The sequence below is a fragment of the Miscanthus floridulus genome, chromosome 13 (genome assembly GCF_019320115.1).
Source record: "Miscanthus floridulus cultivar M001 chromosome 13, ASM1932011v1, whole genome shotgun sequence".
Classification (NCBI taxonomy): Eukaryota; Viridiplantae; Streptophyta; class Magnoliopsida; order Poales; family Poaceae; genus Miscanthus; species Miscanthus floridulus.
The window spans coordinates 10,487,544-10,502,524 of NC_089592.1; the positions used below are offsets into that span (position 1 = coordinate 10,487,544).

At 48.0% G+C, this 14,981-nt stretch overlaps 1 protein-coding gene across 1 annotated transcript; it reads right to left on the reverse strand.

Annotated features, from left to right (window-relative positions):
• Positions 1 to 1,554: 1,554 nt before the first annotated feature.
• LOC136499437 (baicalein 7-O-glucuronosyltransferase-like) lies at positions 1,555 to 2,200 on the reverse strand. The gene is made up of 2 exons (XM_066495092.1): positions 1,889 to 2,200; positions 1,555 to 1,821 (listed from the first exon to the last, which is right to left on the reverse strand). Exons 1-2 carry the CDS (start codon positions 2,198 to 2,200, stop codon positions 1,555 to 1,557), a joined length of 579 nt encoding a protein of 192 aa, XP_066351189.1.
• Positions 2,201 to 14,981: the final 12,781 nt, after the last annotated feature.

Sequence of the window (14,981 nt, forward strand, 5' to 3'; positions counted from 1 at the left end):
CGACGGTGGGGCTGGCGCGGCGGCGCGGGCGGGGGAGGCGGCGAGGCTGGCGTGGGCCGGGGCGGCGGCGTGGGGTCAGATTCAGTAACAAGATTGAGCTGAAGCCTGCAAGTAAAGCAAAATGATCACATCAAGGCATCCCCAATTCACAAACACTAGGCGAGTCAAATTCAGGCAGTGATGTTCAGATCTATCAACAATTTGACTGCCACTCGAACCAAAACCATCTCTCTTTCTCTCCTTTTTCCCCTAAATCATTTCGTGTACTGATCCACACTCAATAGCCCAAGGCGACCTCAAATCTCTAGTTAAATAAGCTCAACCATGTCACGAAGAGGCTGACTTCGGTTTGTAAGCATCGTACGTGACAACTTGCGCGAAACCTCCTTAATTTTTTATCACAGCCTCCACATATGATATCTTGACATCTTGATAAGTTTCATGATTTTCAGACTTCGTTTGCTTTTTATAGAATTTAAAAACAACTGGACCGCAAGTTCGTGGTCATGTTTCGTGAACAAGATGTTCGAAATTGGCGGTCTGTTCCTGAATACAGCCTCACATTATACTAAATAACATGAATATCATTTTTTCATTCATTTTTTTCACTATTCGAATGACTAGCAGTTATAATTTGAATTATCCAAGAAAATTCAATTAAATAAAATAAATTAAAGAAACATAGAAAAAGTGCGAGAAATGTGCCACATTGGAACATGGAGTACCAGGTATTGTCTGAGGACTGCAGAAAAAGTTTGGAGGTCAAAAGTAAAAAAAAATATGGTTTGCCGAGTGTTAGGAGAAGACACTCGGCAAAGGATTAACGGCGGCTGCCGGCCGTTAACGGCGACGGCCCTTTGCCGAGTGTTATTGTTTGACACTCGGCAAACCTGGTCTTTGCCGAGTGTTATTCCTTGCCGAGTGTTCGGCACTCGGCAAACCACCTTTTTGCCAAGTGTCATTTATTTGCCGAGTGCTTTCTATCTGGCACTCGGTAAACAACCTCTTTACCGAGTGCCTGATGAAAAACACTCGGCAAAGTCTGGGACACTCGACAAAGAAACCGTCTCCGGTAGTGTTTGTGGATACTTGGTAGGTTGGTTCAGATAGGACCTCAATGACTAATGGTGATCTTCTAAAATAAAGCTTGGGGGTCCATCAACTCAAATACAATTAGTTTTCAAACTAAAGCCTCGCCTAGCTAACTCATGCGCTACTTGATTTGCATTCCTTTGACACTGTTTAATGAAAATATCACTGAAGTCCCTCCGCAACAAATAGCTTTTATCATAAAAATCGCAGCCGCTGAAGTTGCCGAAAATCCTACGTTCTCCATGGTTTCAACCACCAATAAACAATCTGATTGAACGATTACAATTTATTTGCAAAAGTAGATAATTACTTTGAACAGAATGTCCTTACAACATCAACAAAGTAAAGCTCGATAGCCTCGATTATTGAGAGTTGGGTTGAAATTGAAAACCCACACACACACACACACACACACACAACTGAAACAGGAACACCTCATCAATCACATTATTCCAGCCATTGTCATATATCCTGAGGAAACTTTCCTGCAGGGAGCACTGCACCTTGATGGAGTGCATCGCAGAGTCTCTGCAAGGACACATTCGACGAGCCGCCCTCCTCGACGGCCATCCGGCAAGCCGCCTTCATCTCCCTCGCCTTCTCCGTCGCCGCCCTCCCCTCGGCGCCTCCCATGAGAGCTCGGACAGCGCGCTCCAGCTCGGCAGCCTCCACGAAGCTGTCCTCCTTCCTACGCACCTCCATTGCGACAGCGACCCCCATGCCGCCCACCTGCAGCGTGAAGGCGTTGTAGTGCTGCTCGGCGGCCCACAGCCACGGCAGCATGGGCACGCCGAACCACAGGCTCTCGACTCTCGAGCACCGAGTTCCAGCCGCAGTGCGTGACGAAGCCTCCGACGGCGGCGTGCGCCAAGATCTCCTTCTGCGGCGCCCACTTCGGCCACACTAGCCCCCTGCCCTTGGTCCTCTCCGAGAACCCCGGCGGGAGCAGCTCGGCCAGGTCCCCGTCCGAGGACAGCCTCGTCCCGTGCTCTGGCGGCCCGTGGAGCACCCACAGGAAGCGGTGGCCGCTGCGGTCCAGGGCGTGCGCGGTCTCGTGCGCCTGCCGTGCGGTGAAGAACCGCGCGCTCCCGAAGCAGAGGAACAGCATGGACGCCGGCGGCTGTGTTGGTATATTATGGTCTAGGCCCATATAATATATACAATAATTAATAAACTCTATGATTTGTATTAAATAATATTTATTGGTTTAGTACCAATATGTGATATGGACCGACCGTAGGCACATAAGGCTGATGATCGGCTGGGCCTTGGACGTGACTAGGCATGCAGGAAGGCAACAAGGCGTTCAATATTCCATCTTGCCAATTAGAATTCTTGATTTCGTAAGTTACAGAAGGTCTTTTCATTCCATTAATTAATTGGCAAATGAATACAGGAGTTTCCTTCTCTAGCATTCATCGTATCTGCTACCTCCTAGTCTTCCTGAGTCCGCTGGCCTTCCCATCCGTGTGTGGGATATATTCGTAACTCCATCGCCTGGTCCATTTGATCTTCCGATTACTAGAAAAACCAAAAGTTCTCGCTGTCTAAAAAGTTTTCCCGTTCCGTCTCCTGCGTGCACACGAGATGGAAGAGTAGAGCCTCCGGAACGTCTCCGCTCATCAAGTTCATCTGCTTGGGTGAAGGGCGGCCATCATGTTTTTAGGGAGTGTCCGCAAGCGGCACGACTACTCGCTTCGTCCCCTTCCTGTTCCCGCCGTGAGTTGCTGTTCGTCTTCGTCGGGTGATCTGCACGGCTTCCGTTCTTCACTGCATCAAGCGGGACGACTACAACGACAGGCATCATGTTTGGTGCATCCGGCTCTGCTGCGGGGTATAATCACTTCACCCGTCTTGTTAATTATATGATCTTTGTTACAATCTTGCTGGTTAGTGTTAACTATATGATGGTCATGATTTATTCGGACAATAATATGTATCATGTCTCACTGGTTAGCACTATTTTAATATCCATGGTGATGTTTCATTTGAACAAGCACATATATGATATCATGAGTATTTTGTTTATATCTCTTTTACGGATTAAATTAAACTTGAATTTGCCTATATTTCTAACATTCCAAAAACATGACGGTAGGCAATTTTCATCTGTTGGCTTTGCGGGTTTGCTGAAACCAACGCCGTTTGAGGGCACTCACTATAAGAGATGGCGACAGAAAACAATTCTGTGGTTAAACTCTATGAACTGTTTTCATGTGGTGCATGAGCAGCCAACTGGAGTGCGGACCTCTGATGAGGAGCGTGCATTCCAAAACGCTGACATCACATGCAAGGCTGCTCTGTTGAGTGTCATTGGAGACTCTCTTGTTGATGGATATGTGCCACTTTCGACCGGAAAAGCCATGTGGGATGCACTTGAGGCCCGCTTTGGTGTCTCTGATGCCGGTTCTGAGTTGTATGTCATGGAGCAGTTCCATGACTATCGGATGGTTGAGGGCCGTCCGATAGTCGAACAGGCCTTTGAAATACAGGCACTGGTAAAGGAACTTGAGCTGTTTGGGTGTGTACTTCCTGACAAGTTTGTGGCAGGCTGTATCATTGCTAAGCTACCACAATCTTGGACCGACTTTGCCACTTCTCTGAAACACAAGAGGCAAGAGTTCAGCACTGCTGAGCTTGTTGGGACTCTAGATGTTGAAGACAAGGCTAGAGCAAAGGATGTCAAAGGCAAGAAAGTCGGTGAGGGGAGTTCAAGCGCACATGTGGTGCAAAGGAACCGTCCTAAACCACAGAGAAAGAAATTTTAGCAAGGGCTTAAGCAACAGACCACTACTCCTTTCAAGAAGGGTAAGAAGATGAACAAGGAAAAGATGAATTGTTTCACCTGTGGCAAGACTGGGCACTTTTCTAGGGAGTGTCCTGAGGCTAAGTGGAAGCCTCCTCCACCACAGAAATCAGTTAACACCGTTGAGACTGATGCAGCTACATCTGGGTATGGTAAAGTTTTGCCTTCTGTATTTTCAGTTTGTCATTCACCTGATTGGTGGGTTGACACTAGTGCAAATATACATGTGTGTGCTGATGTTTTCTTGTTTTCTTTTTACCAGGCCGGGCGGGCTAGCTCCTTGTTGATGGGGAACGGGACGCGTGCGGTTGTTCGTAGTGTTGGTACGGTCGATCTGAAGCTCACTTCGGGAAAGACCGTGCAGCTACGAAACGTGCATCATGTCCCCTCAATAAAGAAGAATTTGATTAGTGGTTCCCTGCTATGTCGTGATGGTTTTAGACTTGTGTTTGAATCCAATAAATTTGTACTCTCCAAGTATGGAATTTTTGTTGGAAAAGGCTATGAGAGCGGAGGCTTGTTCCGCTTGTCTTTGGTTGACACTTGTTTAAGTTCTGTTAATCATGTGAGTCACGACATTGAGACAAATATTTGGCATTCTCGTTTATGTCATATTAATTTTGGTTGCATGTCCCGCTTAGTTGGTTTAAATTTAATTCCAAAAATAGATATGGTCAAAGGTTCAAGGTGCCATGTTTGTGTTGAGACAAAACAAACTCGTAAGCCTCATAAGACTGCTGTGGCGAGAGAATTGGCACCGCTTGAACTAATTCATTCTGATATCTATGAGATGAATGGAGTTTTGACCAAAGGTGGTAAGAGATACTTCCTTACATTTATAGATGATTGCACTCGTTTTTGCTACGTATATTTACTCAAAACTAAGGACGAAGCGTTGCATTATTTTAAAATCTATAAAGCTGAAGTAGAAAATCAACTTGAGAAGAAAATTAAAAAGTTACGGTCCGATCGCGGGGGAGAATATTTTTCAAATTAGTTTACTGAGTTTTGTGCGGTGTATGGTATTATTCATGAGAGGACGCCACCATACTCACCACAATCCAATGGGATTGTAGAGAGAAAGAACCGCACTCTAACAGATTTGGTTAATGCCATGTTAGAGACTACGGGACTATCTAAGGAATGGTGGGGTGAGGCTATATTGACAGCATGTCATGTCCTGAATAGAGTGCCCACTAAAAACAAAGAAATTACACCATTCGAGGAATGGGAGAAAGAGAGATTAAATCTCTCCTATCTGCGAACATGGGGTTGTTTGGCAAAGGTGAGTGTGCCAATTAACAAGAAACGAAAGCTTGGACCCAAAACCATTGATTGTGTTTTTCTCGGGTATGCTATTCACAGCGTGGGTTATAGATTGTTAATAATAAATGCTGGAGTTCCTGATATGACAGTTGGGACCATCATGGAATCTAGAGATGCAACATTCTTTGAGAATGAGTTTCCCATGAAAGATAATACACCTAGCAATTCTAGTCATGAATCTATCCCTGAATCTTTTGAACCGGTGGTACACGCTGATGTTGAAACCCATGTTGAAATTCCTAAGGAGGATGATAATATTGTCACTCGAAAGAGTAAGAGGCAAAGGGTTATAAAATCCTTTGGTGAAGACTTTATTATATACCTTGTGGATGACACTCCCACAACCATTGCAGAGGCATATTCATCTCTCGATGCTGACTTGTGGAAGGAAGTTGTACAGAGTGAGATGGATTCCATCATGTCTAATGGTACTTGGGAAGTGGTTGATCGTCCCTATGGATGTAAACTTGTGGGGTGTAAATGGGTATTCAAAAAGAAGCTTCGGCCTGATGGTACTATTGAGAAGTACAAGGGCAGGCTAGTGGCTAAAGGCCTTACAAAGCTACAGTGATATTTTTTGGTTTCTGATTAAGTAAGCTATTGTGGATGTTTGCTTGCACAAAATGTGTGCCTTTTTCAGTGCCATATTGAAGCCCCTAAAACAACCCTGATCCCAACCTGTGACACCTAAACTTACAGATTATGAGCATTTCAGTATGATACATATTGCTTACATCATTGTCTGTATTTTGCTTAGTTTTAAACCAACCTTTACAGTATTTGGCTACAGGCCCCACGATTATGTTCTCCTCTCATCATTCTCCTTCCTTTATTTACAACCATGGAAAACAAGGCGACGACACCGGATTGTTATGATTGCTTACATCATTGTTTGAGTTCTCCAATTTTGATGTTCTATGAACAAACCCTGTGTGAGATATACAAAGGTAACATGCCTTGTACTGTGATCTAAACATTTTTTACTTGCTTTAGAATTTTTATTTTTACATAGTTATGATTGAACTGCTTCAGTACTTTTCTCTTGGTGAAAATACTCTCTTTGTTGCCCACCTTTTTGTATACCTGCTATAGCCTACAATTGCCTAATACATCTGCAATTTTTTATCTCTTTGTCATTGGCAAAAAGGTTCAGCTGGCGCGCAGGTTTTGCTGGTGTTGTGTTAATAAGGACTTCAGCTACATTGCAACAAGCATAGGACTACTCATTAGTGATTTCTAGGAATACTAAAACAAGCAATTAACAGGCACTAGTTCCTCATCCCCCTACCTTTCATCATTGACTATTTGACTCTTATTTTCTTTATTCCTTTTTCCGATGTTGATTCAGAGATTGGAGGATTGCAGTTGTGGGCAGATTTCAGAAAATGAGCAGCTGCCCTCCTACCACCAAAGACCATGGCTGAGTCTTATCAAGGTTAGTCACAATGTGCATCCCTCAAGTTGTTTGATGTAATGACTTGCAACCTTGGTTGATTGATACATTGTGAATGTCATATATTCTCTGCCTTTGTTTCCCTTTGCTTTAGTATGCGCTCCCTTTGCTTTTATGACGCATTTTCATTTTGTAAGAAGTAAAATTATGCTTAGATTAGAAGATTTTGTGTCTGCCTGGGGTGTTGGACAAGTTTGTGCCTTGGTTTCCTGTAGGTGGCCTCATAGATTGAGATTGCTTGCTGCTGCACATGCAGCATGCTAACTAAAGTATGTTTCTGATCATGCAGTTCAGGATGCTAATAGAATATCTTTTTGAGAAATTTCCAAGTTGGCAGGAGAGAGGTACCCAGGCCATTCGGGACCTTCAGGTAACACGATCAGTGCAATGATGCAATTATTTGTCACTTAGCTCTCTACACACGAAACATGCAAACATGAAAGCCAAATATGATGCCAGGTTGACTAGGTTTTGCTGTCATACACTAAAAAATTGTTTAGGATAAAATGATAAAATGATTTTTACACAAATGCCCTTAGCCTTTCAGTAGAGATTTTCTTGTAACCGTGTTTTGAAATTTTACACAATTCCTGGGAATATTCCATGACTTTAACAGATTTATTTTCCATAGCCATTTTAAAATCACTATTCTAATTTTGACAAAGAAGTAACAAATTTTGAAGCTTGGTCCGGCCAGTTAGGGTCCTTACCCTCTGAGTGCCATAATAGGCCACACATGGGCCATAACATCAGGTAAACAACATATCTATGTCATGTGTACTTCGGTTTAAACTGCGGTAGTGAAATTGGCGCACACCCACAGCGCACACATGTTTGGAGTTGCAGTGCTGAATTTAACCCTTTCATCCTAAAGAAATGCCATAAATTGTAGGTCGCTTTGACTTTTTTTTTGTACATAGAAGATGTAAAAAAAAAACAAAGCGACTTATAATTTGGAGGGAGTATAAGAGTTCTGCGTGCACTTTGCGGTCTACGGTACTAAAGTCATAGACAGATAAAATTTGGGTTGCCATAATTATTTCACATACTATTTGCCGATCAAGAAACGAAGAACTTAAACAACACGGAATGAGCAGCGGCGGAAAAAGTTCCTCGCAGCAGCAGCAAAAATAGGTAAGGTCCACTCACGCTGCCCATGTAGTCATCTATTGTTCTTTCATTTTCCGCGGTTCTATCTTAGATACCATTGTGGCAGCCAATTTCTTTCCTTCATATTAAATCTGCATGTGCTCACACAATATGCTCTACTGTGTTATCTGCCATCTATTCTGTTGGGCAGATCAAGTCTCCAAGCATCTAAAAATTCCAAGGGAAGTATGAATGTCAGAATAGATTTCATACTTACCTTCAGTACAACGGATCTCATAATTAAGAATTAGTAGAAATAGAACACTACAATCGGTACTAAATCACACCTGTTCTTATATACCATCGCAGTTAACTATATTATCAGCTTAGGGCATGTGCCTCTGTTTCCTTATTTGATACTATTTTTCTTTTTACTTAAGATATTATCATTACCTATTGCCTAAACACACCATTTGGATGGAGCCCCTAGCACAGTAATCATTGTCATTATGCTTCCTTCTAATTTTTTAGTGTATACATGGCATTGTTAAGTTATGCATATTTACATGTGCCCCTAGGACAATAATAATTGTCATTATGCTTCCTTCTAATTTTTATTATACACGGCATCATTAAGTTTTACATATTTACATGTACCATGCTTCTCAGATTGTTAGTGACCCGTTCTATTATGTAGGATCCTGAGGTTTTCTGTGACCTACAAAATGCTGGTCGACGACATAATCAAATAATTAGTACATCCTCTATTGTTCCGGGCCAGCGAGATGCAAACTGGAACAAGAATTACCCCATATGTTTTCCTGTGTTTGGTATGTCTATATTTTAGAATAGAGTTACTAAGCCTATCTCCTTTTAAATAAATGCTATGGTGCCTCTACTTCCTAATGTCCTGCTCAACTTCGTCAAACCTTGTGAAAGATGCTTCCACCTGATGTTAACTGCATGCTTCATGCCTTTAATTTACTCCAATTTTCTGATGTGGTAATTTTCGGTACATAGTTAAAATGGCCAGGTCTCTTCTTTTTCACTGCCTTTCTTTTCCTACTGCTTGAGTTAACAATCCACAGTTTTCACAGAGAACAACTTCAGGCCCCTGTTACCCTAAAAAAATAGAAAAACAAAAAAAAAACCCTAATATTGAACAGAATATGCAGGAATCCTCAATATATGTATCCTTTGCTACTTCACAGGTTACCTGTCCGGATGCAGTCACCACACAGAACACATGTGCCGCTACCAGGAATCTGGTAAATTTCTCCTACGCTCGCATTGAGTCTCCTTCTCTTACACTTCACAGGCCAGATAAAACTAACAAAGGCAGATCCACAAACAGATTCATCTAGCAGGGACACCTCGATCTCCATGGACACTGACCTTTCGGACCGTGAACCAAGGTGCTAGAAAGGTCATCGGTACCGTTTCAAACAGAATGTATAATTACTCCAACTACCACCGTGTGTAAAGTGTGTACTCATGTGAAAGGCACCGTTGTTGCCTATCGTGCAGTGAGCAGTCAGCAGTGAACCATCAGGTGCTGAACACTGCTATGCCAACTATAGACTGCCACCCTATGCTATTGGGTTAGAACATTACAACACTTATGAAATCCATGTGTCTGTAAATATGTAGACCCAGACTTCTTATAGTACGGTGGCAGATATTTATCGTGTAGACCCTCTCACGTTCGTAGAATATATGTGCCTTCAAATCTGCAACAGATGCTGTCACTACTCTGGCAACCTATCCATGTTTATTTCCCCTGCCTAATCCTATTGCCATTCCAAGAACGAACACGCTCTTGCCAAACCAGTTGCCTATTAGTTCCGCGTGCAATGGCGCGCGCCTTGCACTAGTTAATAAGAACGTGCCAAACGACGAGGCGCTCGCCGTACGTGCGGTCGGAGCTCCCCTGCAAGCACAGCTAGCTAGCTGGAACCAAACGACTGCAGTGCGCAAGGTCTATTTATTTCAACATGCGATCCCGGCAGACGTCTTCGAGGACGCATTCTATCTTGAGGCAGTCGCCGCGGACGAAGCGTGACCCCTTGAGCTCGCTCCGCTTGGCGACCTTGCTGGTGCCCCTGGTGCAGGAGCGCGCCGCGTCGAACCGCGTACGCCGGCGGTCCCAGATGATGACGGTGCCCGCGAGGCCGGTGGTCTGGTCCAGAAGCAGGAGGCCGACGTACCCCCGCGCCACCACGCCCTCCGTCAGCAGCCTGACGAAGGCGCCCACGTGGCCGCGCTCGCCGTCGCCGCCGTCGAAGCCTGGGTAGTATCGGATGGCCCAGTGGAGGCCGGCGACGGCGAACGCCGGGGAGTCTACGAAGCCGCTGACGCCGCACTGCTGCTCCTGCAACCTACTGAAGCCGCGGACGTGCACCACGTGCGTTCCGCTGGCCGTTCTAGTCACGCGCATCGGGAGAATTTGGCACACGCGGGGCAAGTCTTGCCATGCACAGACACGCCAATGGCGGCAGACCGCGCTGAGACGGACGCGGTCTTTGCAGGAAGGGAGGCGACGCAGGATCTGGCCGTACAGGTCCGAGGGGAGATCGCACCAGCTCAGAACTCCCCCCTCTTGCTCCTGCAACCTGCTCAAGCCGCGGGCCGTTGTTCTAGTCACGCGCATCGGGAGAGTGTCGTTCGACGTCCTCGACGCCGCCGACGCCATTGTGCGCACGTAACGTAATGATGTTGCTCTGTGTCCACACGATGTTGTGCCTGCGTTTTTATGTGCCATCGGGAGAGAGCCCCGGCCGAGTTTGAAGCTGATACGGACGTCCTGTCCTCGTACAAGAAGAATCTGAAACGGATACTGGTAGATATCTCGGAGTATATGCTATTGCTCGGCCTGAACGAGCTTCTTCATGAATATTTTCGACTTTGGGGACTGCTAGAGAGCATGCACCTGAATCTGAGCAGGGAGGAGGAAGACCAAATTATTTGGACACGGGAAAGTTCAGGACAATACTCGACTAGCTCAGCTTATGATATTCAGTTCGCGGGGCAAACTCTTTCTAATTTCCCAAAACTCGTATATATCCTCTGCGTTCCAATTCCCACTCTCAGCTGCTCCTCCGATCTCCTCTACGCACTCCTCACCGCCAACACCGTATCAATTTGGTACCGGAGACCTCCACGGGCGCATCGCCTCCCATGGCCGGTGCTCCACCCGATCGTGTGGCCATGGACACAAGCTCGATCGCATCCTCGGCCAGCTCACCACCCTCAACCTCAACAACCGGATGGACTCCCAAGATAAGCTCATCTCGCGCATGGAGAAGTATCGATCCGGCACAGAAGACAACGACATTTTGGATGAGACCGCAGGGCGCGATCTCGATCGCGGCGGCCGCGGGGGCGGCGAGGATGCCAACCTCGGCGGTGGTGACGACCACGACAACCGCGACCTCGACCACTACGGTCGCACCTGGAATGAGTTGCGTGAGCGCACCTTTCGCGACCGCGGGGACGGGCACGACCGCTTCGGCCGTCGCGAGTCGTGCGACCCCTTCCCTCGGCGCCGCGACGGTCCCTACGGTCCTGACGGCCGCTATGGCCGCCACCCCTACTACAACCGTGAAGACCGCTACCTCCGCGACGACCGCGGCGGCCGCTACGGTCGCGATGGCCACAAGCCCACAATGGCCTCCGCGAACCACACTGGTCGCCCAAGATTCCCTATCCCAGCTTCAATGGGGAGTCGGATCCTCTTACCTGGTTGAACAAGTACGATAATTAGTTTCGGGGGCATCGCACTTTGGAGAAGGAGAAGAAGGTTTGGATGGTGTCCCTGCACCTCGACAGCGCTGCAGCCGACTAGTACTACCAGATGGAGAGCGACTTCGGCCTCATCTCCTGGCTGCGCTTCGTCGACCTCGTCAATCTGCGCTTCGGGCCGCCTATCCGCACCAACTCCCTTGGGAAATCAAAGGCCCTGCAGCGCACGGGCGCGGTGGAAGAGTGCCAGTGACACTTCCTGGCGCCGTTGTCCAGCTGTGAGGAGCTGACCAATTAGCACAAGATCGACCTCTTCACTGGGGGTCTTGGCAAACCATTGGCCTCCGACGTCGAGCTGTAGCACCCTACTAATATCCAGACGACGATGAGCTTGGCACGTGCATACGAACATAGCCAGCTTGAGGCCTCCTACACCAACAGCACAGTGGTGCCCAAGCCCTCGTGTCGCCACACCATCGCCTCGACGAGTATGGTGGCTTCTGGAGCACCGCCGGCGGATAGCAAGCTGTAAGGGCCTCGCCCTCGCTTTCGCCGTCTAATGCCGGCTGATATGCAGGAGAAGCAGAAGAACAGACAGCGCTACTTCTTTCCGGAACCGTACTCCAAGGACCACAAGTGCGCCGCCAAAATGGTCTTCCTCTTAGAGTTGGAGGACAGCGAGGAGGACACGCTGGGCGACACCGTCCCTGACCTAGAGATCTCTCTCCATGCGATGACCGGTGTCGCGGGGTCGTAACCACAGCATGCATTGTTGTTCGTCGAGTGTCACTGAGTGTGGGTCTCCGGTGGCTCTGGTGGACTCAAGAACACAGAAGAACACCGATCGTACACAGGGGTTTATCCTGCTTCGGGCTATCAGGGCCCTACATCCAGCAGCAAATGATCTTTGTATTCAAAAGCACCCAAATCTGGGGGGTATATATAACAAGAGTGTAAGAGATTTGGAAGGGGATTGCTCGGTGCTAATCCAAGGCTCATCGGTGATGAGGTCTCTTCACCGTCGGAGGGGAAGAAGAAGGTGGTGTGGAGGAGCTCTCGGTACTCCTCTCGGAGTGGCTCTGCTCTCGGTGCAGAGCTCAGAGTTGTCCAGAGGACTCTATTTCATATCTGTTTTTGTCCTCCCCCTATCTAGGATCCGATCTCCCCTTATATATCGAGGTAGGTCGGGTACATGGTGGTTTGAGGTTTTAGTCTATGGTCTACATGCGCTGAAGTCCAGGAGGGTGCTGTTATGACGTGGATAGACCTCGGCGTTGTCATGGAGTCAGAGAAGCCCTGGGCATCGTCCGGCTGCTGTGCTCTGATGCTCGGACCGTCAGATCTTGTCGGCTTGGACCGGCCTCCACCAGGTGCACCTTCTGGAGGCTTCTTGCTGACAAAGGCGTCCGGCTTGAGACTGACGAGCGGGCCCACAAGCCCCCGATCCCCTGAAGCCGTCGAAGGGGTCTTGTCACCTTGTGTCACGCCTTATGTGTGACTTTGTCGAAGAAGTGGATGACAGCACCGTGCCCGTTGGGCAGCACTGAAGAGCCCCCGAGCCTTGGTGGCTCGAGGCGGTGTCCTCTAGCCCGGCCTTTAGGTTGGACGGGAGGCATGGCCGAGGATCACGCTTGGGCCACCTTTGATCGAGAGCCTGGGGCTCAGGTGAGCCCTTGGGCCCAGAGCAGAGGCTGAGGGCGTGTTCGGATCTCGCCCGATCCTTTGGCCGGAAGGTGCATGCGAGTGCACCTAAGAGGTGTAGCCCCCGAGCCCCCAGCGATCGTGGAGGGATTGGTCGGGGGTCCTTCCATCTGGAACCTCTTACCCCGGGACTTGACATATCCCTATGTTATGATCTGGTCAGGAGCCCCCGGGCCCTTTGTGGCCTCACGGGTCGAGTCTGTGATGGCGACGAGGGGCTAAACCGGATCTTTAAGAGTCCAGGCCAGCCATGGCGGGGATGTCTTCCGCTGACGAGGGACGGATCCCCCTCTGAGTGTTTCCAAGTATGGTTGGAGTGCTCAGCTGTCGGGGCTAAGCGTTGACGACGAACCGCGCTACGCAAGTATGGGCCTGAGCGAGGGTCCACCGAGCTCGTCTGGGAGTTGTCGGCCTTAGGCCTAGGGGTACCCTCCTTTCTGACCTTGGCCTGCTATGGGTCGAGTGATCGGGAGCGTCTAGGCTCGGGGGCCGTCTGATCACACGGCGCGCCACGCCCTCCTAGGGGCTCGATAACAGGCCTTGGTGGCTTGGGCCAACTTTGGCAAAGTCTTGGTGCTGAGTATGCACCGAGCGTTGATAGGACCCTCATTTGGCCCGCCGCTCAGTGACTCCAGTTCCAACTTCGGGAAGTTGGCTTTGGGGGTGCACCATCGGGCGCTCGTTGATCGGGAGCCCGGGATCTCCATCGGGGGAGTTGGGGCAACCCCCGAGACCATCACGGGGACTTGAAAGGTCCTAAATGGCAAGAGGGGGGGTGAATAGCCTAATAAAAAATCTACAGCACACTTAGAGCAACTAATTAGACAATTAGAAAGCGAAGCTTTTTGCTCTAGCTCTACTAAGTGTTGCAAGCCACCTATCCAAGCAATTCTAGTATATTATGATCTCTATGTCAAACAATATCTAAGTCACTACTATCTAAATTAGCGAGCTAGAAAGGGCTAATTACTTTTAACTAGAGAGCAACTACTAGCAACTACAACTACCACTACACAAGTATATATGTAAGTAATACAAGTGATAGAGATAGTTACCAACACCAGCAAGATATAATCAATCATAATATGAATATCTAATGAACTCAGGGAGATATCCAATGAGACAAAGGACACACGATTTTTCTCCCGAGGTTCACGTGCCTGCCGGCACGCTAATCCCTGTTGTGTCGACCACACGCTTGGTGGTTCGACGGCTAATAGGTGTTTCACAAACCTAGCCCAACAAATGGGCACCACAAGAACCGACCCACAAGTGAGGGTAACTCAATAACATGAGCAATCTACTAGAGTTACCCTTTGGCTCTTCGCCGGGGAGGGCACAAGAACCTCACAAGATCACAGGAGCCGACCACGAACAATCACCAACACGTGCCGAAGCACCACAGCTGCTCCAAGCCATCTAGGTGGTGGCAACCACCAAGAGTAACAAGAAAACCGCAGCAACCACGATCCCCAAGTGCCACTAGATGCAATCACTCAAGCAAATGCACTTGGAATCACTCAATCTCACTTTGATCTGCACTATCAAGCAAGGAGATGAGTGGGAGGGAGTATGCTCAGCTCAAAGGGATGTCAAGGATGTCAAAATACCAAGTAGAGACACCCAAAGCCAGCCAACACAAATAAATAGAGCTCCCTCCAAAAATCCAACCGTTACTCTTCTCTGCGTGGTGACCGGACGCACTGACTGGACACGCCGAGTCTGTCAGGCCGACTCCAGTCAACCCCAGCCGTCCACGTGTCTCGTATTTTT